Below are 25,464 nucleotides of genomic sequence, written 5' to 3'. Positions count from 1 at the left end.
AAATGTATTTGGCCACTGACTGACCCCTCCCCACCCCCACCAAAATGTATTTGGCCACTGACTGACCCCCCCACCCCCACCAAAATGTATTTGGCCACTGACTGACCCCCCCCCCACCAAAATGTATTTGGCCACTTTCTGACCCCCCCCCCCCCCCCCCCCCCCCCCCACCAAAATGTATTTGGCCACTGACTGACCCCCCCACCACCAAAATGTATTTGGCCACTGACTGAACCCCCCCCCCCCCCCCCCTCTATTTGTGGTGGTGGGGGGGGGGCCTGCTATTTTTGAAAAATCGTGAAAATGTATATTTTTTCAGAGCGAACATTTACTCAAATCTTTGCTTCTGGGGGGTCCCTACCTAGAACAACATATTTTCAGATGGGGGTCGGCGGCCAATTTCATATATTTCTGGGGGTCCTTGACATGAAAATGTTTGAGAACCACTGACAGAAACTGGAGGATTTTCAGAAAACTGTCAGGATGTAGAAGACATTTCGTAGAACCGTCTTCAGGTCTAAATGGGTTAATGGGGAGAGTTAAACCCATTTTGGGTGGGAACCCCTTTTGGTGTTAGCATTATGTTATGCTTTAGCTATTGAAAAATAGCAGATCTACAAGCTCATAGCACGCCACCAAGTGGCGCGCTACGAGCTTGTAGGTCTGCTATTTTTGAAAAATCGAAGAACGACTGACATAGAAACATAGCTTTTTCAGAAAACTGTCAGGATTTAGAAGACATTTTTAGAATCTGATCGCAGGTCAAAATGGGTTAAACCCATGCACAAATACATGAGAGTAAAAATAAGGTGTGCACTCGGTTCCATTTGTACGCTCTCAGTCATACACCAAATGGATTAAATTCACACAGAATCTGACTCTGTGCTGCGTCCCAGATGCTGAGGTCTCAAATGGTTAACCCCAGGGGTAGGCCACACGCTGCAGAGAGACAGGACCCAGACCACTGCGGTAAAGGCAGGTCCTGGTCCACGACTTGACCTGAGGCTTTGAGTCAAACCGCACTCACAGCATTTTCCTTCCCACTAAGACGCCGTCATCAAGAAAGAAACAAGGGGAAGGGAAAGCAATGCGAATGTTTGAGTTAGCCCATTTTGGGCGGGAACCCCTTTTGGTGTTAGCATTACGTTATGCTTTAGCTATTGAAAAATAGCAGATCTACAAGCTACGAGCTTGTAGGTCTGCTATTTTTTGAAAAATCGACTGACATAGAAACATAGCTTTTTCAGAAAACTGTCAGGATGTAGAAGACATTTTTAGAATCTGATCTCTGGTCAAAATGGGTTAAAGAATACATGAGCATGGCCCAGGCTGGCCTAGCGGTCCGGGCACCTAGGCTGGCAAACCGTGTTCGACTCCCGATCCTTTGCTGCATGTCACCCATAGAGTATATAAAAGGATAGAGACTGAACTGGCGCGAAGCTCCGCCCCCCCCAGCTATTCATGTCAGTGGAAGTTGCTCAGTGGCGTTTTGAAGCACCCGGAAGACTGCCGGAAGTACCGTCTCAGAACGTCTACTTCCGCATTTGACCACCAAATTTTGGTGGTCAAATGCGGAAGTGCAACCGAGCGCTCAATGTTAAAGCCCAGCTGCACTGGGTTTCCCGGTCATGAATACACGGGTCCGCCTGTAGTCCCTCCTCCTACCACTAGGGCCCAGCGCTTCAACGTTGAATAGCCTCACTGGCCCCTTGATGTCACCCCCACATCTCTCTCCCTATTTCCTGTCAACCTACTTTCAATTTATCATTAAAGACAGGAAAAAAAGCCCCCAAACTGCTGTTTTGTTCTGTAGGCCTAAGTGAAGACAGTGTGCGGGATTCCATTTTTTTCTATTCCTACAGTTCCTTTGTCTGACGCACCTGTCCTCCGTAGGTGTGCAGTATGACTGTTTTCTAAGAAAAAAAGCCCCAAAAATATCTAAAAAGTATATATTAAAATTAAAACTATGTGAGCACTGACTGTGATGGTTTGAAATACCAGCAGTGATGGAATTAGTTTAGTTTTTTTACTTAAGTGAAAGTATCAATACTATTGAAGAAATAGTCAAGTACGGTACAGTACAAGTACGGTATTCAAAATGTACTTAAAGGTAAAGGTATTGGCATCAAAATATACTTAAGGTACCATAAGTAATCATTATGAATCAGAATGTCCCATTTCACAAGCTTTCAAATGTATAAAATATATTTAAAAAAATCTTTGAAAATAGCAGATCTGCAAGCTCACAAGTTTGTTTGTGAGTTTGTAGAAAGTATATAGGTCTGAAGTGATTTTGTAATACAAATCTGCAAAGTAACTAGTAACTAAAAATTTCAAATCATTATGGTGGAGTAAAGCCCTAACCACACCAAGGGGTCACCATGCAACTCCTTGGGTCCAAACGGTTGCAAGGAGTTAACGCTAAAACCGTCTGGATCCTTTGGTGTGGTTTGGGCCATTGAATTCCATGCGTTGAATCACTAGGGTCAACGTTCAACAAGACATATCACACCGCAGGGACAACGCTAAAACCGTCTTCTTGACCCTTTGATGTGTTTAGGGCTTTCAAGTACAATATTTGTCATTAAGATGTAATTCAGTTAATTTCAGCTCAGTTTTATTTTGGTCATAAAAAAAACATGTATTCATTTCGTCGTGTTTTTACACTTTTTCGTTTTTACACTTTTTTTTTTTTTTTTAGACCAAAATGGTTTAGGCTGAAGCCAATGGTAATGGAAGTAGAAGTAACATTATTGATAATTGGAAGTACTCCAGTAAAGTAAGAAATGCCTCAAAAATTTACTTAAGTACAGTACTTAATAAAGCTAACCTTGAACCTTGAACTTGTGTATAATGTACTTGGTTACTTTCCACCAGAGACTACCAGTGACATCTCACATGTGCACAGTCAGACACCGTCGTCTTATCGGCGGTAATCACAGTGATTAATAACCAAACTGTACAAACAAAATGGCCCCGTTCCGGCGGCTCCTCATCATCCCAGAGGAATGTGGTGAACCAGGAGCGAAACGTCTCCTTCTAACTCTTGTTGGCACGTCATAAAAAAAAAACATCTCGCTGATCCTCGAGCCTGTTTGTTGGAACAAACCCATTTATGACGTTCATCATTCTCCATTCACTTTCATTAGCCCAAATGTACGCGTGTCAAAGCTAGCATGTATTTGAGGGTTTCACATAAGCACACTTTAGAAGGGAAATCGTTTAATGCCGGTGCACAGTGAAATTATACTTTATCCACTTTAATAGTTATTTTACCAGCTCAGTGGCCTTGTGGTTAGAGTGTCCGCCCTGAGACGGGGAGATCGGGGTTCAATCCCCGGCCGGGTCATACCAAAGACTCTAAAAATCGGACCCAGTGCCTCCCTGCTTGACACTCAGCATCAAGGGTTGGATTGGGGGTAAGTCCCTGCGACATACTAGCGTCATGTCCAGGGGGTGTACTTGTACATCAAGCTGCCTCACGCTACAGAAACAGGAGATAGGCTCCTGCCCTATGGGCCTCATGGCTCGACAAGGCTACTTACTACTACTTTAAGAGTTACATATATGGTCGGGGGTTTAAAACAAAAAACATTTGTTAAAAACAAAAATTACTCAAAAATAGCAAAAGCTCAAAGCGTGGCGTGTTTCAAACTTGTAGATCTGTTACTTTTCATACTTTTGTGTGACGCTGTAGGTGTAGGATGATCGAGTAGGGCGTTCATTTACAACAACAAAACACTGAAAGTTCAAAAGAAATGCATGACAGCAACGATATTCTGATGTACAGTATAATTGCAACTCAGGTCCTTTTTTAGAGGGGGTTTAAGTGGTAACATTTATAGTAATGGGTAGCATGAGTGGATACTGTACCCACTATTGTTGGGCAGTATATAGGCTACAATATGTTTGTGAGAGGCTTGAGCCTAGTTGGCAAAGAGTTTACCGCCTGAGTCAGCCATGGGTTTCCTGTGTAAAAACCAGAGCCTGGGTTCAGGCAGTGAGGTATTGTTGCATAACACTTGTCTTGACTACAGCACACATCACCACACCCTGGGTTTTTGAAAAGAACCACAACAGACCCAATGTCCCTGCACTGCATCTCCCTGTTCAGCTCTCGCACTTCCAAAACAGCAAAATCCTGTGTGTTAATTTAACTCCAATAGTGTACATAAGTATAAACAATTGGTTGTATTGGTCTGAATATATCCACAGAAATGATTTGATTGGCTGAGCACGGAATGTGATGTATGATGATAAGAGCACCCCTCACTTCTCACAAGTGTGATTTTTGAGTGTTGCAACCACTCCTATAGACAGCTATGTTTGTCCCTGGCTGGGTCTGTCTGTCAAATAGCGTTTGGTTGGTTTTCACAACAAAGTGTCACTGTTGCGCAGCCACACACACACACACACACACACACACACACACACACACACACACACACACACACACACACACACACACACACACACACACACACACACACACACACACACACACACACACAAAGTGTATATGATTCGGGTTGTTACAGTACAATGACAGTACAGTACAGTAGAGGGACACCCTGTGGATGGCTCGCCAGAACCAGGCCGCCCCCCCTGGGCGCGTTAAATGTTTTCAGATCCATATTTTATTTTACGGTTTAACCCATTTTGGGCGGGAACCCCTTTTGGTGTTTCAAGCATTCCGTTATACTTTAGCTATTGAAAAATAGCAGATCTACAAGTTCATAGCGCGCCACCGAGTGGCGCGCTATGAACTTGTAGGTCTGCTATTTTTGAAAAATCGTAAAAATGCGGCACAAATCTTTGAATAGGTATATATTCTTTCAGAGCGAACGTTTTTTTTATTTCGACGTCAGGCCTAAAAATGGGAGTGTTTGTAACGCACCGTCCGGCTGCCATCTTAGCAGCCCTGTAGTGTCTCCATAGGGGAGCATGCCCATATTTGGGCATACACTGATGAGATCAGGGATCTCCATATAAGTACTGAAAGATAAGGGGCTCCATTTCCGTCACCGCTAAACCACTTATCCCTAAACTTCTTTGTCTTTTTTTACTATTTTGAAAAACATTTTTGAATAGTTCTACTAGCCAATCTGCATTGACACGTTATAAGCTTGTAGACTGGCCATTTTAACTAATTCTTTTTTTGAGTGGTGTAAACCACTCCTACAACTGACTTTGTTAGTGCAGAAAAAATGAGCATGGTTGCTATGTTCACCCTGTTCACCCGGGTGTGATTTCATTACGTCAGACATGATTTTTGAGTGGTGTAAACCACTCCTACAACTGGCTTTGTTAGTCTGTGCAGAAAAAATGAGCATGGTTGCTATGTTCACCCTGTTCACCCGGGTGTGATTTCATTACGTCAGACATGATTTCATTACGTCAGACAGGCTATATTACACCACTCAGTTCACACGGGTGTGATTTTTTTTAGCAAATTAGTAAAAAAAAAGGCAAAGACGTTTAGGGATAAGGGGTTTAGCGGTGATGAAAAATTAGCCCACAGAGTCCATACCTTGTGTCTGCATAAAAAGGACGTGGACTGACAGATACAGAGATGTCCATATAGAGTACAGTATGGGCATGTCAGTGTGCGAAAAGTGCAAGAAACATGATTATTTTCCATTTCAGCTGCTCTTTAAGTGATCTAGGGGCATCATGGAGAGTCCAACAAAGGTCCAACAGGTGTTCCTCCGTTTTATGGACATTTTAATTGGGGGTAATTAAACGCACATGGTCTCAATGTTCTTTTTATTCAACAAGGGTATGTAAGGTCACACAAGGTCTCATATGTCAGGGATTTCATAAATGCGTGTGCAATGTTCGTCATAAAAGTATTGAAAGTAACTAACTATCTGCTCAGAGGCTCTTGGTTTGAATGACATCCACGTGTATAATGGTAATCCCAGGTGAGTTCACACACTTCACAGCCCCTTCATTAATCCATTTTGGGCAGGAACCCCATTTGGTGTTTTAAGCATTATGTTATGCTTTAGCTATTGAAAAATAGCAGATCTACAAGCTCATAGCGCGCCACTCGGTGGTGCGCTATGAGACTATTTTTGAAAAGTCGTGAAAATGTGGTGCAAATCTTTGAATATATATTTCAGAGCAAACATTTTTAACAAAAATGTGGCTTCTGGGGGGTCCTTGGAACTACATATTTTGAGATGGGGGTCCGTGGCCAAATAGAGATAATTCTGGGGGTCCTTGACATGAAAAGACGGCCTTTACTGCATGTCTTCCCCCCATCTCTCCCCATTTCCTGTCAGCCTACTGTCTGTCCCTCCATGAAAAAAATAAAATAAAGGCGAAAGCCACAAAAAAAAAACATTTAAAAAAAAAAAGTTAGTCCCCGTTATTAACCAAATGGAAACGTATGCATCTAGAACCCTGGGAATGTACAAATGGGGTCAATTTGGTTCTGTTCACACTCAAGAGTTACATCACCATGGGGTCCATGGCTTAACTCTTTGAGAGTTTCATGGATTTCTATATAGTTTTTAGACTTCTCTATGGCAGAATGGCGTTTTTGAATGATTTATTGAAAATTCTCTGTTGTGAATGTGTGACAACGAAAGACCTTCAGAGAAAGCTTGACTTGTCTGCTTCCAGGAAAAAAATGAACTGAGTTGATAAAATGTTTAGTTCTTGTGTTGGAAGCCATTTAAAAGAGCCTGCATTTACACTGTTTTCTGTTTCTAGGACAACAAAAAAAGTTATGCCCGGTTGAAGTTTTATTTTCTAAATAACTTTTTTTCTGCTGGGCGTACATAGCCATGCAATATCTCATTTTAAAGGGTGAGTTGTCTAGTTCAATTAAAATAAAATAAAAAGTTTCTCACATGTACCACTGTAGATATTTTGCCATCTATAAATAGCATGGTCAGTCATGATCAATCTGACCTATCCAGCTAAAAGTCCCCCTAGCTCTGAAATGGAACATCATATAAACTCAATTCTTTTTTGGCGTAAAATTAGACATTCTAACGCACATTTTGATATATACCATGTTTACATAGTCTTACCAGTACCTTGTCTATTCATGCATGTATCTCAAAAACCTGTTGTGAAGAAACAGTTTTGATAAAAAACACATCCAAGGACATTGTTTTTGATATGACTTTGTGCCCATGATATGTATCAAAATATAGACTTGAATGTATACTGTATTATAACAAAAAAATTGGGTTCTTACCATCTACCGTTACAGAGTAAATCACAGTTGAAACTCGCTTAGTCAAACCATAAACCTCAGAATAGTGAACAAAATAGCCATGACAGGTCTAACTCATTGTAAAAGCTTGTCTTTTATTTTTTATGACTAACATAATACAATTATAATAAATATTACAGAAAATAAATAGGCCTACATACAAAACAGTTGTCCCCAAACTCCCCAGTGTCCCCAAACCACTGCATTCCAGTTGTTCTTGACGGTGTGTGTGTGTGTAGGCTAAATTTTAAAAAAACAACAACTGAAATGAATGAATGCATCCGGTTCAGTGTCGGAGAACTCCATCGTAGTCTTGACTCTTCGTCTTCATCATCATCATCATCATCATCCTCCTCCTCCTCATCTGATGCCAGTTCTAAATATATAAAAATAAACATTTAGCTGTAGTCAGCCCGGCCAATAGCCAGTTGGGGGGGGGGGGGGACGTAGGCTATCTGACATCATCGTCATCATCATCATCACACGGAGACACACTAAACAATGTACAATCATGATTGTGTACAATATACAATGAATGCAATTATCATGCAAGCTCAGACGTCAATGAAACGTCATACAGATCTTATATAATACGCTACTGTTAGCTTCACTCCCCGTCCCCCCTCCGATCCTTGTAGCAAGGTCATCATAACCAACCACGCGTTGCTTCAGTAAACGATGCATGTTTGTTCTCCGTCTTTGTAGACAGTAAATAAAAAGGAGCGAACATTACTCTAAAGATCAGATCGCCTATAAGGCACGCTACAATATAAAATACTTGTACTGCCATGCGTGCATGCCTGCTACGATACATTTGTACTGCACTAACCAACCGATCGACACCAACCCCCCCTCCAACCATTAGCCAGCACCAATGCACCGACCAACACCATTAGCCAGCACCTTTGGTGCTGGCTAATGGCTGGGGGCCATCGTGGTGAGTCATTCTGGCGTCATGATCTGACTAGTAGTAGTAATTATCCAAGCATCTATTTGTAGCGATCATCTTATGATTTCTGATCACTATAGAAGGGCATTTTCTACAATAAGATTACCTCAAAACATTCCGGGTTGATCGTCTTCTTCAATGGTTTCCCGGTATAGCTCATCGGACGACGATGGGGAGACAATGAAAAAAGGAGGGAGGGAGCAGCGAGTCTCGCTGTAAGCACTGGACCAGGGCTACTCCGCCTGGAGAAGGCGACTGGGACGCGTATGGATCAATACTACTACCACAAAACTCGATCAAATAAATAGTACTGCTTTAAACTTTTTCTGCTAGAAAATCGCTCGGGCGAGACGGCAAAACAGGCAAAGCAATGAAAACTATGAAGACTCCCTCTGCCCCCACTGTTTACAGGGGGTGGGACCAGCTTCCAATGGCAACACGTACACGTGTGTCACGTGACACGGGTTTTCTGGGTAATGTAGTTGGAATATAAGCTCAGGAATTTAAACAGCGCTTCGGAGCATATTAATATGTTTAGATTCATCAAAAACTGTGAAGACGCCAATTGGCGTCATTGATCATTTACGGAATTCTGATGAAGACGCCAATTGGCGTCTTTCATCTTCTAAGGGTTAATAATGAATAAGAACTACTAATGCGGTAGAGAACACAAATAGTGTGGTTGAGATAAAGGGAAAGGTAAAACACTGTTTAATGACATGTAAATACTACTGATAGTCAGTGGTGGACACTAGTAACTAAGTAAATTTACGTAAGAGTAGTAGGCATTTAACGATTCACTCAACTCACCATACGATTCGTATCACGATATGAGGTTCACGATACGATTTTTCACGATATTTTAAACAAAAAATATTTTCCAGAAAAATTACCGTTTTATTTTATATAATTTACCCCCCCCCCCAGTGCACTAACATATTTGCCTTCCTTGATGAGCATCAACGACCGAAACAAAGCCTGCTAGACCTTGGTAAAAGTCTATTCTCGTAGCTGGGAAGCGTCTCAGGTCCCCAGCTTCTCTAAAATGCACTATTTAATCATTAAATTAAATAAATCCAACCAGATCGGTGCAGGCAAAACCCGGAAATGCCGTAGTAGAAGAAATGACTCTGCCCGGTAATTTCAGGGTACATTGCGTTATTAAAATGGCACAAAGTGCATTTTAGAGAGAAGCTGGTGACCTGAGACGCTTCCCAGCTACGAGAATAGACTTTTACCAAGGTCTAGCAGGCTTTGTTTCGGTGAGTAGTTACGTCGTTTTGTTTATTTGCTGGTATTTGAAAACCCGCGCACGGGAGTGAGAATCTGACTAGAGGGCTGCGGAAGGGACTTCCACAGGGCGTCAGAGAGAGACTCGCTGTAAGCACTGGACCAGGGCTAGGGCATTGCTTATCGAGTGCAAATATGATCGATCACCGTCATCATTTTCTTCTGTAGGCCTACTGTATGAGTTAGAACTGTGGTTCTCAAACTTTAATTTCAAGGACCCCCTGAGATCCCGATAGTGTACAAATGGAATCAAATTGGTCTCATTTGTACACAATGAGAATTACAAACCTGTAGGGTTACATTTGGTTCATAACTAACAATAATTTAGCTGGGGACCCCCTGGAACCCCAATTGAAAGCCACCAAGTTAGAATGTGGAAAGAGTTATTTTTTTCTCCATCCATTCACACTAATTGCAGTGAGACAATCACTTGTATAAAAAACAAAGGCCAACATACAGATTGTCAATTTATAAACTGAGTGCTGCCAGCTCTAGACTCTAGACTACATGCTACTCCTTACACTCCAAGTAGTACTTTGCAAAATATCGGATATCCTATAAGTGTTGGATGTTTCACAGCAAGCCTATATTATTGTGTACAAGGTTCACAAGGTTGACATTTCATTGTGAGCTTGCAGGCCTGCTATTTTTGGCACACGGCACTGTCTCCCGAGGAAGTGTGAATTAGGCTTCAAGACGGCGCGTTGGTCTAACATTACTAACCCTATCAGTAACGCTAATCGCAAGCGAATCTGCGTAGTCGGAGAAATGGGACGTCGGAATTTTTCTATACTGTACACGTTCCCTTTTTTTGTTTATAAGATTTATTTTTTTGCATAGAAGTATATCTTTAAATTAATGTTTTGATGAATTGAAAATGGAGGACCCTGATGTAAATAAGTCTTAGTGCTTTTTCTGGTTTTATCCTCTTAGCAGATTTTGTATTGACCTGTACTTTTGTTGAAATGCTTTATATTCGTCAGAATCTCAAAGTGCTACAGCAAATGAATAAAAGCAGAAGAAACAACACACCATTAAAAACATCTAAAAGAACATGAACATTTAAAACATAAGGTCAAGGCTATAAAAATGCTTTGGTAAAAAGGAAAGTTTTTAGTCCTCTCTTAGAAGTGTCGACCGACTGTGGGGCTCTCAGGTGGGCGGGGAGAGCGTTCCACAGTTTGGTATCCATTATACAAACTGTTAATACAATTTTCAATCAAACTCTCCGTCCTCATGTTCTTCTTTTTACGCTCTCGAAATAAAGCAACAACAAACAAAAAAGAAGCCTGAAAATGTTATAGAAAATAATTGATCTCGATAATGTTTAGTTCATTGCAAACTGGCAGTGCAAAATATGCAAAAGCTTTTTTGTGTAAATCCAATTGTGATTTTAATGTTCCTTGTTCTCGTGTCGTGTTCTCTTGTCATAGCATTTCCTTGAGCAAATCGTTGCTGTCGGGTAGAAACCTTGCATGTCCAAAACCGTTCTTATTTTCAAGACTAAAGAATAGCTGATCCACAAGCTCACCAACATGTCACATCGCTACGCGTTGTGAGCGATCTGCTATTTTCCATACTTTTGTGAGACACTCTTGTATGATGAATTTGGGTATTAATAATTCAGGAAAAAAAAATGTAAAAAGTTGAAATATGGAGATATCACATGTTTCTGCCCGACAGCAACGAATTGGAGTCACCAAGTTCAAGCAGCCGCGAGGATGACATTTTATTGTTGCTTCTAGATAAAAGGAAATTGTAATATCGAGTTCATCCTATTTTGGCAAAGAGGAGAGAACATGTTCTGTTTTGAATGAAGCTGGTCAACTAAAATATAAATACCAGACAAATAATTCATAGACTACTGTCTCCGTCAGTACTTTAAACTGTCCTGAATGAAGTATTTACGCACAGTGAGGTTGACCTCTGTCCAATTTCATTTTCTTTGCTTATGACTGTAAAACGTCTAAGTACAGCCTGTGCAGCTAGTGAGGATAGTCAAAAAACATGCAGCGTCCTCTATTTTCTTTCTTCATCCATCTGTCTAGAGCAGTGGTTGCCACCCAATTCTATGGTTCACGAGTGCATATCCCTTTTGTTTTTTGTTCCCAACTTTTTTTTTGTTTTTCATGAATTAGAAACTAATTCGAAACATTTTCAAAAGAATGTCATGACTGAATAAATAAAAATCAAAGAAATTCCATAAATTTGGGAGAGAAATATAGTGACCAGCATGGTCTACTCTGTCTCCTTTTCTCACACACTACACACAGAGATGGGGAAAGGATTGGGTAAACACAGCATAACACAAAGCCATCACAATTTGGCCATAGGAAAACACGTTTGACTATTTGCTATTATTGCTACTAGACATCCTGGGTGGTTTCTGATACAGCACAATGAATATACAATAGCTTATGTAGCCTGTAGGCAAGGCCAAGCGAAAATATCATATGATGCATGAAAACAGTAAAACGTCAAACTGGTTCAGAAAATGATTGACGGAAAAACAATGTTGCAGTTGTGCGAGCTGTGATGGGCATAACATAAGCTTGTATTTTTTTCATTTTTTTAATAACGTGTGGTATTTTCAGATGAAATAAACTGACTTGGTGTGAAAAGGCCTTAAGAGGCTACACCCAACTGGACCACTGTGGTTTGAACCGACTGACAATGCCATCCTTGGAAAATTGCTGTCTTACTAGTTACTAGGAAATAGTCCAAATTGGGTGGAGGCATTATAATCGTCTCTGTTGGGCAGAAACCATGTATTTTCATATTTAAACTATTTAGGCCTGACGTCGAAATAAAAACAAACGTTCGCTCTGAAAGAATATATATTCAAAGATTTGTGCCGCATTTTCACGATTTTTCAAAAATAGCAGACCTACAAGCTCGTAGCGCGCCACTCGGTGGCGCGCTATGAGCTTGTAGATCTGCTATTTTTCAATAGCTAAAGTATATATAAAGGGGTTCCCGTCCAGAATGGGTTAAACTATTTATGTTTTTTCGTAAATGAAACGCCCTACTTCGTTGTTCAAGTGTGCTCATAATATGGCGTATTTATTTTATTGAGAATGACGTTTGAATCAATTTTCGGACCACTTCTAAAGCCCAAACCACACCAAAGGGTCGGGTTGGGAGAAACGTTTTTTTAAGGTAGACCACACCAAAACAACTCATTGCAACTCAATGAGTTGCATTTGTGTGGTTTACCTTAAAAAAGAGTTTTGTCCCAACCCGACCCTTTGGTGTGGTTTGGGCTTAAAGGAGGCAGCATTTGTTTTAGTGTAGCTGCTAATTTTGTTTGTTGTCATAAAACGAGTGCACCTTCTTCGATTTGACTGTGACATATCGCACGCGCACGCACGCACGCACGCGCACACACACACACACACAGTATGTGACTCCCTCACTCCACATACAGTTCTGTTATCTTACCGGGAGAGACAAGACATTTTCTACACACCTGATTCCTATTGATGAAAAGATAATCGCTGTGGAGCTTGAAGGTTGTGCGTGTGAGACTTTGAGTGTGTGAGGTTAACAACTGAAGACAGGTCTGGTCATGAGGTTATCAACATGCTATCTTGTGTTCAAATGGAAATGTTGGCCTAAAGCCAAAGGGTCACCAACGCCAGGAGCGTCCATCCAGGAATGGATAGGTCAGAATTATAGGTCTGTAACTCTGACAAATGGAACCTTACCGGTCCATTTGTTTCATTTGTACACTCTCAGGGTCATCATGGTACCACTGGGTCATGGTATTACTGGGTCATCATGGTATTACTGGGTCATCATGGTACCACTGGGTCATGGTACCACTGGGTCATCATGGTATTACTGGGTCATCATGGTACCACTGGGTCATCATGGTACCACTGGGTCATGGTATTACTGGGTCATCATGGTATTACTGGGTCATCATGGTACCACTGGGTCATGGTACCACTGGGTCATCATGGTATTACTGGGTCATCATGGTACCACTGGGTCATGGTACCACTGGGTCATGGTATCACTGGGTCATGGTACCACTGGGTCATGGTATCACTGGGTCATGGTACCACTGGGTCATCATGGTACCACTGGGTCATGGTACCACTGGGTCATGGTATCACTGGGTCATGGTATCACTGGGTCATGGTACCACTGGGTCATCATGGTATCACTGGGTCATGGTACCACTGGGTCATGGTATCACTGGGTCATGGTACCACTGGGTCATGGTATCACTGGGTCATGGTACCACTGGGTCATCATGGTACCACTGGGTCATCATGGTATTACTGGGTCATCATGGTACCACTGGGTCATGGTACCACTGGGTCATGGTATTACTGGGTCATCATGGTATTACTGGGTCATCATGGTACCACTGGGTCATGGTACCACTGGGTCATCATGGTATTACTGGGTCATCATGGTACCACTGGGTCATGGTACCACTGGGTCATGGTATCACTGGGTCATGGTACCACTGGGTCATGGTATCACTGGGTCATGGTACCACTGGGTCATCATGGTACCACTGGGTCATGGTACCACTGGGTCATCATGGTACCACTGGGTCATGGTATCACTGGGTCATGGTACCACTGGGTCATGGTATCACTGGGTCATGGTACCACTGGGTCATGGTATCACTGGGTCATGGTATTACTGGGTCATGGTATCACTGGGTCATGGTATCACTGGGTCACACTGGGTCATGGTACCACTGGGTCATGGTACCACTGGGTCATGGTACCACTGGGTCATGGTATCACTGGGTCATGGTACCACTGGATCATGGTACCACTGGGTCATGGTACCACTGGGTCATGGTATCACTGGTATCACTCAAATATTGAAAGGCCATGTGGGTCACCAAAATCAGTAAGGTGCAACTTATAATGACAATCTGTTGATTTAGATGTTGAGATATATCTTGTGTGCAAGTGGATCATTTGGCCTAATGGTGGCACTAGTGGAACTGGAACGGTGAGTTATTGGGTCACGGAAAACATTATCCATTCTGCCAGCCATGTTCTGGAGATCACGAAGGTGCACAGAAAATTCAATAGCAATCCAGGCCGGTAGTTTTTGAGATGTTGTTTGGGACCAAATTGTGAACGTCAAATCAATGTGCACAAATTTGGAGAGAGCGCGAGTGTATTTTCCGGCAGCGGCATCTGCCGCGGAACACCCGCGGCAGTCGGTAGTGTCTATCGGCAGCATCAGTCCGACACTCTAACCCAAACCCTTACCCTAACCATAACGCAACGCATGTCGGAGCAAATGCACTGCCGCGGAAGCGAGCGGCAGTCAAGTGTCATAATCCCCCCCAGTTTCCCCAGCAGCTGCAGCCCCTTCTCCCGGTAGCGCCGTGGCTGTTATGTTACCGGCAGTTTACCGGCAGTTTGCTGCGTGAAGTGGCGGCCACGAGATGGAGCGGCAGTGGAGTGACATAATCCCCCGGCACATGCCGCCCCTCCCCCCGGCAGCGCCATGGCTGTTACCGGCAGTTGCGGCGGGTGGAGCTCGGCTGCCAAACGGACCGACAGAGCAGCGGACCTACTCCGGCAGCTGCCGGTCCTCCCCCCGGCAGTGCCACGGCTCATGCCGTTGCCGGATTATGCACTCGCTGCTTCTGCAAATTTGAGATGTGTAAAAGTCAGTCTCGAGTTTAGTGTACTGTGAATGTATCACAGACGCAGACTTTTTTTTGTGAAATGCAATTGGAGTTGTGATTTAGTAAGAGAGTAAAGGTCATCCCACTGACTCTGCATCTCTTTTAGTTACCCAGAGAATCTCTCAAGCTAAAAGAATAAATAACATGTTTTTACCAAATGGGTTACCAGAATTTTGTTTTATTCACAGTCACTGATCTTCCATCTTAGGCAATTTAAAGCGACTGTGCTTGACAAGAAAACAAGCAAACAATCAAACAAACAAAGCAGTGTTGTGTTCCCGGTGTTTGCCACAGGGAACGCAGCTGTTTCTTACGCATGGTACTGATGACGCTCAAAGCACCGGTAAGAAGCAACAACCGTTCCTGCCCGTAAGCTCCGACAAACATCTCCATTCCAGTCTCCAACGCAGCAGACCTGCATTTGTACGACAGAGCTATGCAACATAGCCGAAGCGGTGGCTTTGTCTCCAGGATAAAGGGGAGAGTCGTGTCAATAACAGAAGGCCTTATTTTTACCGTGCAGTGGCCATGACGTACAGTGAGCAAGACTCTCCCCTTTTTCAAACGACACATAGATAAATAAATGCACATGAGAGGGAAAAAGGGAAAAGACCACTTCTCTTGAAGCAGCGCCTCGTCGTTTGGCAGAGAGTCATGGGCAAACTGCCAAGGTACTACTTTTCACTTTCCTGACATGAGGCTGAGGCAGGCAGTAGAGGGTTGGGGGGGAGGGGCATGTGAGTGTGTGCGTCAGCAGGTCCGCCTGGGACTCCCTCTGCCAGAAGGTGGGACGAGCATGTGGTTCTTATCTTATCTAGCGGGCGGGCGGGCTGGTGTACATCGTGCAACGCTGACATTCAGCAAGTGGTGGAGAGGAAAGAAAGACTTACAAATGAAAAGGCTTTGACTCTACTCATACCCAGTCGTCGTAATTTATTCATTCAGCCACCTGAGGCTCAAAAAGGGGCATGTAGTGTACAGTATGCAGGTATCTGGTGAAGCATGTGTGTTCACCGACGAATCCACGGACGAATGAATGGCTCCGCCAAATCGATGCGCTCGTCGCGAACGAGGGTGTCATATTAAGAAAGTGCTGTGTTCACTCTGACCTCAAAGTGCTAATATCACCGGCACCAGCAATCACACCACTTTAAAGAGACACACCCCCCACATGGTGAAAACAAACACCGCTGCACAAACATGCAAGCTCACACCTCTGTCACTGCGGGTGAGAGAATCAGAGAGAGAAAGAATCACAGAGAGAGAGAGAGAGATTTCCATGGAAATGTAATTTGCATTATTTCCACTGCCATGGTCCAGGTCATTAGACTTAAAGGGTGAGGGCTATAAATGGCAAGCTGAGATGTAGATAAGCATGTCCCTTGATCCGCAGTCTAACAGTACGGTTGCAGTTAACCTGCAGCTCTCTCCCGGCTACTATACAGTCACATATCAGGTCAACCTTCGGACTCAACCAGGAAAAGCCCTGTGCTCTGTGCGACCAAGGGTAAGTTATAAATACGAGAGATGATAATCTGCCGAAAAGTGTTTTAATAACAATCTTCACCTCGACAAATCATGTTATATCTGTGCTTGCCTTTTCCTCCCTCATCTTTTAATTAAACTTGAACGTGGGCCAGCCGGCCTACGACTGTGAGCCAAGATTGGCGGGTTAACGTGACCGTGCACTGTGACCGGAGCTGCTGCCTGGGAGACACTGCATCCCTTCCTCCCAACGGCTGGTTTGATGTAGCGCTGCACCCTGTCCCCCTGAGCCACATTAGGGGCAGGATCGTGTTGCCTTGTCCCACATCTGGACCCGCGCTGAACTCCGCAGCTCCACAGCAGAGAGGCCAGTGGGGACCCCGGCGTAATGAGAACCACAGATCCCCACGTACTGCTCTTTTATGAGCCCTGACACTTGGACAAGACCTGGAGAGATCCACATGTATGTGGCCTTTTCCTATTCCCCCGCAAGACCTGACCCCGTGACCAGTCCCACAAAAGGGTCAGCGGAATGTACTTGAGGAAAATGTCACTGGCTTTTCGCCGCTGGAACGACACAATGTGTGTGTGCAGCAAGGCTGTGTCGTATAGACTCGTAGTAGTAGGGGCTGACATAAAAAAAGGAAACTCACATTTCACAACACGCTAATACAGGGCTTGCCTTCCTGGCTGTCCAGACAAACCAAATAAAAGGAACTATTTGGCATTAACCCAGGCGAGGATGTATGTAATTACGTATGGAATTCAACGTCCAAGCAAGCAAGCACTCATAATCATATTCCAGGCATGACAATAATATGCAGAATAGTCAGTTGATACAACCGCTGTCATACTGAATGACTTCTTCCAAAAGGATGAAAAACTGTGCTATGAGAGATGGCATGCAGTATGGCAGGAAATGTCCAGCGTGAGCACTTCCTAACTGACAATGCAGCTTTCTTCACGAAGTTAAGCAATTCCTCCACGTCCAATTGGGCTGGGAAATGCCTGACAGATCATATTAAGCTTTGCCCTAGCATGACCTCTGATACTAACCAGAACTGTGGGACATTTCTATAAACGCATGCATGCACATACACATGTACACACGCACATAAATGCACAGGCAAACACATGATAATGACATGATGAGCCTACAACTGGCATGCTTTAACCATTTCAACCTGGCGTCCCCAGTGTTGTCCCTGAACGTGTTGAAAGAACGATCATTCACGAACGCGAACCCATATTTTGGGTCAACGTGAACTGAACGTACTGTATTTCTACTTGATGAACGTCATTGTGTGAACACGTTCATTTCTGGCGTGTGAATGTCACTTTCTCACGTTCAACTTCGTTCAAGAGGGAGTGTTTCCATAGAGCCTTCCAGGTGAAATCCCCGCTAAAACAAACCCTAAACAGGCCTTAAAGGACCACTTCACCACTTTTCAACTTCTCTTCCTATAATTGGTCCTAACTAATGTTCATGATAAAATACCACAATTTTTTCCTACTCAGTCTGTGTCTCATAGGAAGGCTGTGGGCAGTTCAGAAACCCGTCCACCAGTGACATCATCGATGGTGAATCCAAGCTAATAGAAACGGCAGGCTTTCTTTTCCTGAAAAGTTTCAATGCAAAAGTTGAAGCCATCGTTCTCACGATAATAAAAATCTAAATATATTTTAAAACAAATCTTGTTTAAAAAAAAATCTGCCTAATGATGATGTCACTGGTGGACGGGTGTCCGAACTGCCCAAAGCCCTCCTATGAGACACAGACTGAGTAGAAAAAATGGTAGTGTTTTATCATGAACATTAGTGAGGACCAATTATATGAAGAGATGTTGAAAAGTGGTGAAGTGGTCCTTTAATATCTAGCGGAAAACCCACCAATAAGCCCTTATCCGACACAAATTAACTAATCTTTCTCAGCCGTCACTGGAGCGTGCAGCGCGCATCTACTGCATGATGATGATAATCCAGTCACGCAAACACAGAACCGACTCCCGACCCAAACACTGAGGAAACTTGTTGTTGTTTGATTAAACATAATGTGCCACGAAAAACAGCTTCCAATAGCTTAGTTCAGGGGTGGGCAACTTTGACGATGGAGAGGGCCACTATATTTCCACACTCACTCCAGAGGGCCATATATTAGTCGTAGCAAAAATAGCGATTCAGCTATTTTTGCTATATTCGAATTGAAATCTTGCATTATTTTTTGCTATTTTTGAATTGGAATCCTGAAAATTAACATTTTTATGTAATTTCAAATGCCTTTAATTATACGAGTGTTGAAGCATTGAGCTACTAATTTAGACTGAAGTAATTAAAGCGGGTCATGTTTGCATGTTGTGGAATTGTAAACAGCTGAAACCAATATTATATCAGTATTCTGACATTAACCTGAGGGCCGCATTAAATGAAGGTGGGGGCCGCATGTGGCCCCCGGGCCGCCAGTTGCCCACCACTGGCTTAGTTAGTTATTTTTGCGTGGAGGAGGTACAGTATGTGTCCATATCGCCCCGAACGGCCAACAAAAGACATCTCCCTCCCACAGTGAGTGAAGCGCAGCAATGCCTGATTTATTCTTCGTCGTGCAACGTGTTCCGTGCTTAAAATAGCTGATCTACAAGCTCACAGTGCGTCGAGCTTGTAGATCAGCTATTTTCAGCACGCGGAGATATGCAGGCTGTGAGAACTGAGAACATTCAGAAACTTTTGCCATAAAAGCATGCAGCTTTCACAAGTGTGCCCATAAAGACAAGGAAAAGGATTAAGAATTCGGTGGCATTTCACATTGCAAAAGAGCTATTTTTTTTTCCAAAATGTAAAAGAATTATAAGGAATTAATTTGAATAATGGTAATGGATATATTGTAAAAGTTGTCATTTTATTAATCCCAACGTTTTTTTTTTTTTTTAAGGTTTGGACTTAATTTCCAATAGGAATAAAGTATGCGGTTTTATATGGCTAGGGGCTGTGGCAATAATACAAAATAAATAAATTTAAAAAAGAACAAAAAACTATAATGGAACCATGAAAAAATTCAAAATTTTTAATGATGAACTATGAACTGAACTAGTTTATTTTTAAATTGTTGAACTGTTAACTGAACTAGTTCACAAAAGAACTTTCCCAAAACTGGGCGTCCCTCTATATGGGTTATGTTACACGTTCAAAAGATTTTAAAATGTATACCTTTTAAAAGAAAATGATCTACAAGCTTGAGCTATTTGTCATACAGTCCACTACAGTAGTAATAGGGCTCAACTTATACTTCAGTGACAGGCGTCCCCCAGGGATCTACCCCCTCCTTTTTTCCTTCCACACTAAATATCTACAAGCTTGTAAAGCATTGTGAGCTTATAGATCTATTTTACTATCGTCTATTGCTATTTTTGCGGAATGTTCACCTCCAGTATAAGGACGCACACTATGGTTCATGTGGACTAATGACTTTGAGTTTTAAGAGTTGAGCATGAGCAACGACAGACTGAGTGACCCAACACGGCAGGATTTATGAACCGAGGTTGTGGTTCTCCGTAGAGGAATGCATTTGCTGTCTGTGCCCTCGGAACAGAGGGCGACTCAGCTGAAACGACCCCGTTTCTGCAGGGACAATGACAGGAGGGTAATCATCCCATTGATAGTCAAGAAAACAAATGGAACACAAATGCTTGTGTCCTCTGTGGATTTCCATGTGTATTTTTTGAAGTACATGATTTTTTACATTCAAGTTGGAGAGCAGTGATTCTCGATGTGTTTAATTTATTTTCAAGGACCTCCCTGGCACCCATTAGTCCCCCATAGCAGGCTTAGGGCCGATTCATACTCCTATTTTACCGCTATTTCGGCGCTGTAGTGCCAAAATGATTTCGGCTCGTCAGAAATTTTCAGTAGCACCGAAGAGCCGACTTTAGGACGGTACCCGCCCCCCCGAACCTCAAATGACGTCACATTGTAGGCTCTACAGAGCCGAACCGACTTTTATTCGGCTCTAAAATAGGAGTATGAATCGGCCCTTACAGACCTGTAAAGGTCTCCACACACCGGGCGCGCATCGGATGCGAATTCGGATTTTTAGCTGCGTTTCTCCATCGGTTTTCCGAAAAACGCGGCCGGTGTGCAACCACCTTAAGGGTCCATTTAGTTCCTAAAAATCAATACTTTAGCTGGGGACCCCCATGGAACTCTCTCAAATACCCCATTTTGAGAACCACTGACACGTCATAAAAACACTAGCCGTCATAATGAATTGAATATCGTTGCTGTCGGGCAAAAACTCAGCTTCAGTCCAGAGCGTCATCTCAAGATGTAAACAAGGTTGTTTTTTCCACTCACAAGGTCCGATAAAAGTTATATTAAGCTGTAAACATAGTCCTTCATACACCTATAAACCCTATATAGTCCTTTATACACCTATAAACCCTATAGTGTCTGTATTCTGGGCTGAACATTCGGCAAAAATAGCAGCTCTACAGCTCACAATGCAAGATTTATATTTAGTGTGGAGGGGAAAGTGGAGAGGGCCTAATATAGGCCCCTGGTGGACTACGATCAACTGAATATGGTTGACTCACACTTGTGAAACACAATTTGGGAAATAAAACATAGTAGCAATTGTAAGTGTGAGCTATTTAAATAATAACCCATACCAATAACACAGAAAAGTGATAATAGATGCTTTATGTCAGATTATATGGAAACCAATATGTTACAGTATATCCTGTGCGTTGTTGACACATAATAAAATGGAGGGTTTCTTTTGTTAGATTTGATCTATTTACATGAACACCTGCCACAAGCCAGCTTAAGATCAAATAAAGTTTCAAAGCACCGCATCAATCGCTTGGCTTGGTTACGCATATTTACGATTTAATATATTGCAGTGGGAAAGTATTCTGAAATCTTTGTCCTTGTCCCGTGTGTGTGTGTGTGTGTGTGTGTGTGTGTGTGTGTGTGTGTGTGTGTGTGTGTGTGTGTGTGTGTGTGTGTGTGTGTGTGTGTTTGTGTGCGTGTCTGTCTGTCTGTCTGTGTGTGTGTGTGGGGGGGGGGGGGGGGGGGGAGGGTATAGGGGTATGTGGGTGTTGGATACCTGCATGTCTCAATAATACATTCCATGACCACATTATAATGCTATGTGTATGTATTCTTTGGCATCATCAAGCAAGCCAGATTAAAAACACAGCTAACATGTTATAACAATATTGTTCGCTATAGTTGAGAACTTGGTGTGTGATTACACCACTGTGTATGACAAAAACCTAAGCTGAAATGAATGACTCTCAAATAAGGCCTGCGGTGCCTTAAAACACCCTGAAACTTCTCTTCTGACGGTGGCCGTCATTGATTAATTGTCTGTAATAAAGTATGTAATGAAATATTGATCTTGTTTAAAAGCTTGGGGGAATGATGTGTATGGCGCTGGCTATAACGTTAGGTGTCAAAGTGGAAATGCCTGGATAAGTTTAATGTAGCATTATAATGAAGCTCATTTGTATAATCTCTGCAACTTATTTTATAGCACAAGTGTCTCAAGAGTTCATATATCTCCTGTGTGTGTGTGTGTGTGTGTGTGTGTGTGTGTGTGTGTGTGTGTGTGTGTGTGTGTGTGTGTGTGTGTGTGTGTGTGTGTGTGTGTGTGGGGTTAATAAAGACACTTGTATACACTCAAAACACTGAAATACTGGTAGCTACGACCTCCAACAGTTAAGTCCACACCCTTGCTCTAACCTAGCTGTCAATCTGTCATTCATTAGGTTTGGTGAATGGAGCGGTTACTCACAGAGTCACACTGCAGGGATGTATTCTGTTCTCTAAGCCATACATAGTGATGATTTCATAAGCTATAAGGTGTACGGCAATTTGTTCTGTCACCAGTCAAACAAATTCAATTTAGAGAGAGAGAGAGAGAGAGAGAGAGAGAGAGAGGCACTGGAGCACCAGAGAGCAAATTGAAACACAAACATACATATTCTCTGTTCAAACGCACAGAGGCTAAACTGTCAGAATGGAGTTATTTATGTTCTTAAAAGTGAAGGAGAAATACAAATAAATACAAATTAAAAAGTACGTACTTGCACCCAGAAAACAGTCCGTTAACCTTCTGAAACAGCTTGTTGAAGACGGGCCATCTTCCATGTCGGATTGTTGAGCGCAAAAAAAGGGAGAGAGAGGGAGAAAGACGCACCTCTCTCTGCTGCAGAAAAAACTTGTGCGCGTTTTTTAGCAGCGACGACGCCAGCCCCAACACACACACACGCACGCGCGCACGAACGCGCGCACACACACACACACACACGCTCACACGCACGCCCGCGCGCACGGCACACACATACACAACGCGTCCGGATGGATGTGCTATATAATAATAATGGTCCGTTGGACCGTTGCTCTGAGCGGTACGATGCCGTGCGCGGCGCTGACTGACTGAGCTGAGCTGCTGCGCGACGAGCAACGGCTAAAAAGGCAAAAGATTCTCCCACACCACCTCCTCCTCCTCCTCCTCCCACCAGCCACCACCTCCACCAGACCACCACCACGCCGAGGTGTAGCTAGCTAGACGTCGGTCGGTCCGCCCTCCTCCTCCTCCTTCGGCGTGGCAGACAGTCACAGACAGCTATAGCTAAACTCAGAGCCTAGTGTGTGAACTGTGAATGTGCGAGAGAGAAAGAGAGAGAGCTGAAAATGAAGGAAGAGAAACAGGGGCGACGCGACGACACAGACACACATACACTGTCACACACACACAAATGGGAGGAGGATACTGTTTGAGTTGGAAACAGTGGAACGGAACCAACCGCACTACAGTTGTTTGGGGGATAGAGTCACGCAGCTGACTAGTTGTAGACCACCCCCCCCCTCTCCCAAAAAAACGCGCGCGTGTTTGTCACACACACACACACACACACACACACACACACACACACGCGCGCGCGCGCGCGCGGTTGGATGCTGGCTGCTGTTCCCCCCCGGTGTCGCTTATTGCTGCTGAGTTCAGTGAGCTGAGCCACATCTCTGAGTGAATGAATGGCTACCAGCCCGGCTGTCTCCAATGTGTTTAATTAGGCTGCTGCTGCTGTACGTATAGCTGACTGTAGCTCCGTTTGGAAAGCTACTGCTGCTGCTGGTACTCCATCATCACATTCACACAAAGGGTGTCGTTTTGCCGAAAAAAGAACGGATGAACTTCGCGTTAATTGTCAGCCATCAGTTATTTTATTTTCTGCAAGCCCCCCCGGGCTGGTCCACCGTCCAGACTCCAGAGCGTTAGCGAGTTTTACATTAGAGTTTAGAGAACACGCTCTGGACCAGGGCTACATTTCGGGCAATGACCTCACCTGGGAGTACGGAGTACCAGATGGATGACGGAATGAACACATTCATGAACAATCAATGAGCTTTGGGGTGGACAGGCTAGTAGGCTATACATCACTGAAGAGGAGAGAGTCATTGTATTGATTGATTGATTGGTTGATTGATTGGAAAGTTTATTAACAGTTCAAGTTCAAGGTCTGCTATGAGGATATATATATATGTTTTTAAATCACACCCATGTGAAGTGAGGGGTGGATCTTATCGTCATACATCATTATCTCATTCCGACCAATCACAATATGATATATCCTCACCTTCGTCTTCAATGTTTGTGTTCACACAAACACTCAACGCTGGCCATTCATTGTCAATAGCATTCAATGTTTGTGTTAAGACAATGTTTGTGTTTACAAACACTCAAAGCTGGACATAGCCCCTCAAAAATGTACAGTAAAGGGGGGGGGGGACTTTTGCAGCCACCCGTAAGTGCTCTTTGAGAGCGGTTTTGAAGGCGTTCCGCATTTCAGTGGCATAGAGCGAAATTAATTTAACCCCTTGTTTGAGCCTAATCTGATTTGTGGAACTCCCTCATGGTGTGATTGTGGACAGCGTTGACGTTTTTAGGAAGTATACTATATAGGCTCTACAATTCCATTTCTATCATAGGCTATAACCTACAATAGTATACATTGTAAACTCTAATTACTTAACTGGACCCTTGTCTGGTTCTGAGACAGGTAGTGTAGGCTGGGTGGTGTGTGATAATCCGGTTGAAGTATTCCTTCGGTACGGCGACTGCGGCGGCGGGCCCGGGAGAACAATAACGCGACACGAGACAGTATCACGCTAAAGGTTCACAAAGTTTATTACACAACAGGGAACATATATAGTGCTGGATCATAATGACGTGACAATAAGATATGAGACAAAATAACGTGCCTACTGCAGCAAGGCTGACCTTGCTGCCGCTGAGATGTCTCTCGTAGCCTATCTATAAAGTATGCTACAGTTCAGGCAGTACACAATACATATCAAGTACACTGTATCTCAAGTTCAAGTACATAGACTTAGATGTACATGGGCAACTCATGATTATAACAGTATACAATATTGAAACCTAATGCCCCCCATCCATCACAAGACGTGTGCGAGTAGTCAGCATTTATCACTGTCAGTAAAGAATTATCATAACATTACGGATTAAACGAATGAAAAAAATGAAGGGCGGCGGTGGCTCAGGGGTAGAGTGGCCGGATGGTAACCTCAAGGTTGCCAGTTTGAACCCGGTCTCCCCCAGAGTTAGTGTCGAAGTGTCCTTGAGCAAGACGCTGAACCCCACATTTCTCCTGATGTGCAGGTTGGTGCCTTGCATGGTTTCCGCCACCATCGGCGTATGAATGAATGGGTAATTTAATGCAATTCTATGACGTAGATAGGCCTAAAAAAAAGCGGAGCCCACCACCTTTACAACCCGGAAGAAGGGGTGAAAACGCCTCATGCGCTGCAGGGTGAGCA

The 25,464-nt window shown here is 43.4% G+C and overlaps 1 protein-coding gene across 1 annotated transcript in view; it reads right to left on the bottom strand.

Annotated features, from left to right (window-relative positions):
* pde10a (phosphodiesterase 10A) overlaps positions 1 to 23,104 on the bottom strand; it is a 102,699-nt gene extending 79,595 nt beyond the window's left edge. The window contains exon 1 of the mRNA XM_079513151.1: positions 22,710 to 23,104. Within this exon, the coding sequence (XP_079369277.1) occupies positions 22,710 to 22,773 (64 nt within the window). The 5' untranslated portion in view covers positions 22,774 to 23,104. The remainder of the gene's footprint in view (positions 1 to 22,709) is intronic.
* Between the last annotated feature and the right edge of the window lie 2,360 nt (positions 23,105 to 25,464).

Source organism: Electrona antarctica (genome assembly GCF_951216825.1).
Source record: "Electrona antarctica genome assembly, chromosome: 10".
Taxonomy (NCBI): domain Eukaryota; kingdom Metazoa; phylum Chordata; class Actinopteri; order Myctophiformes; family Myctophidae; genus Electrona; species Electrona antarctica.
Note: the sequence above shows the minus strand (reverse complement) of the source record. Positions and strands in the feature narration are given on the sequence as shown.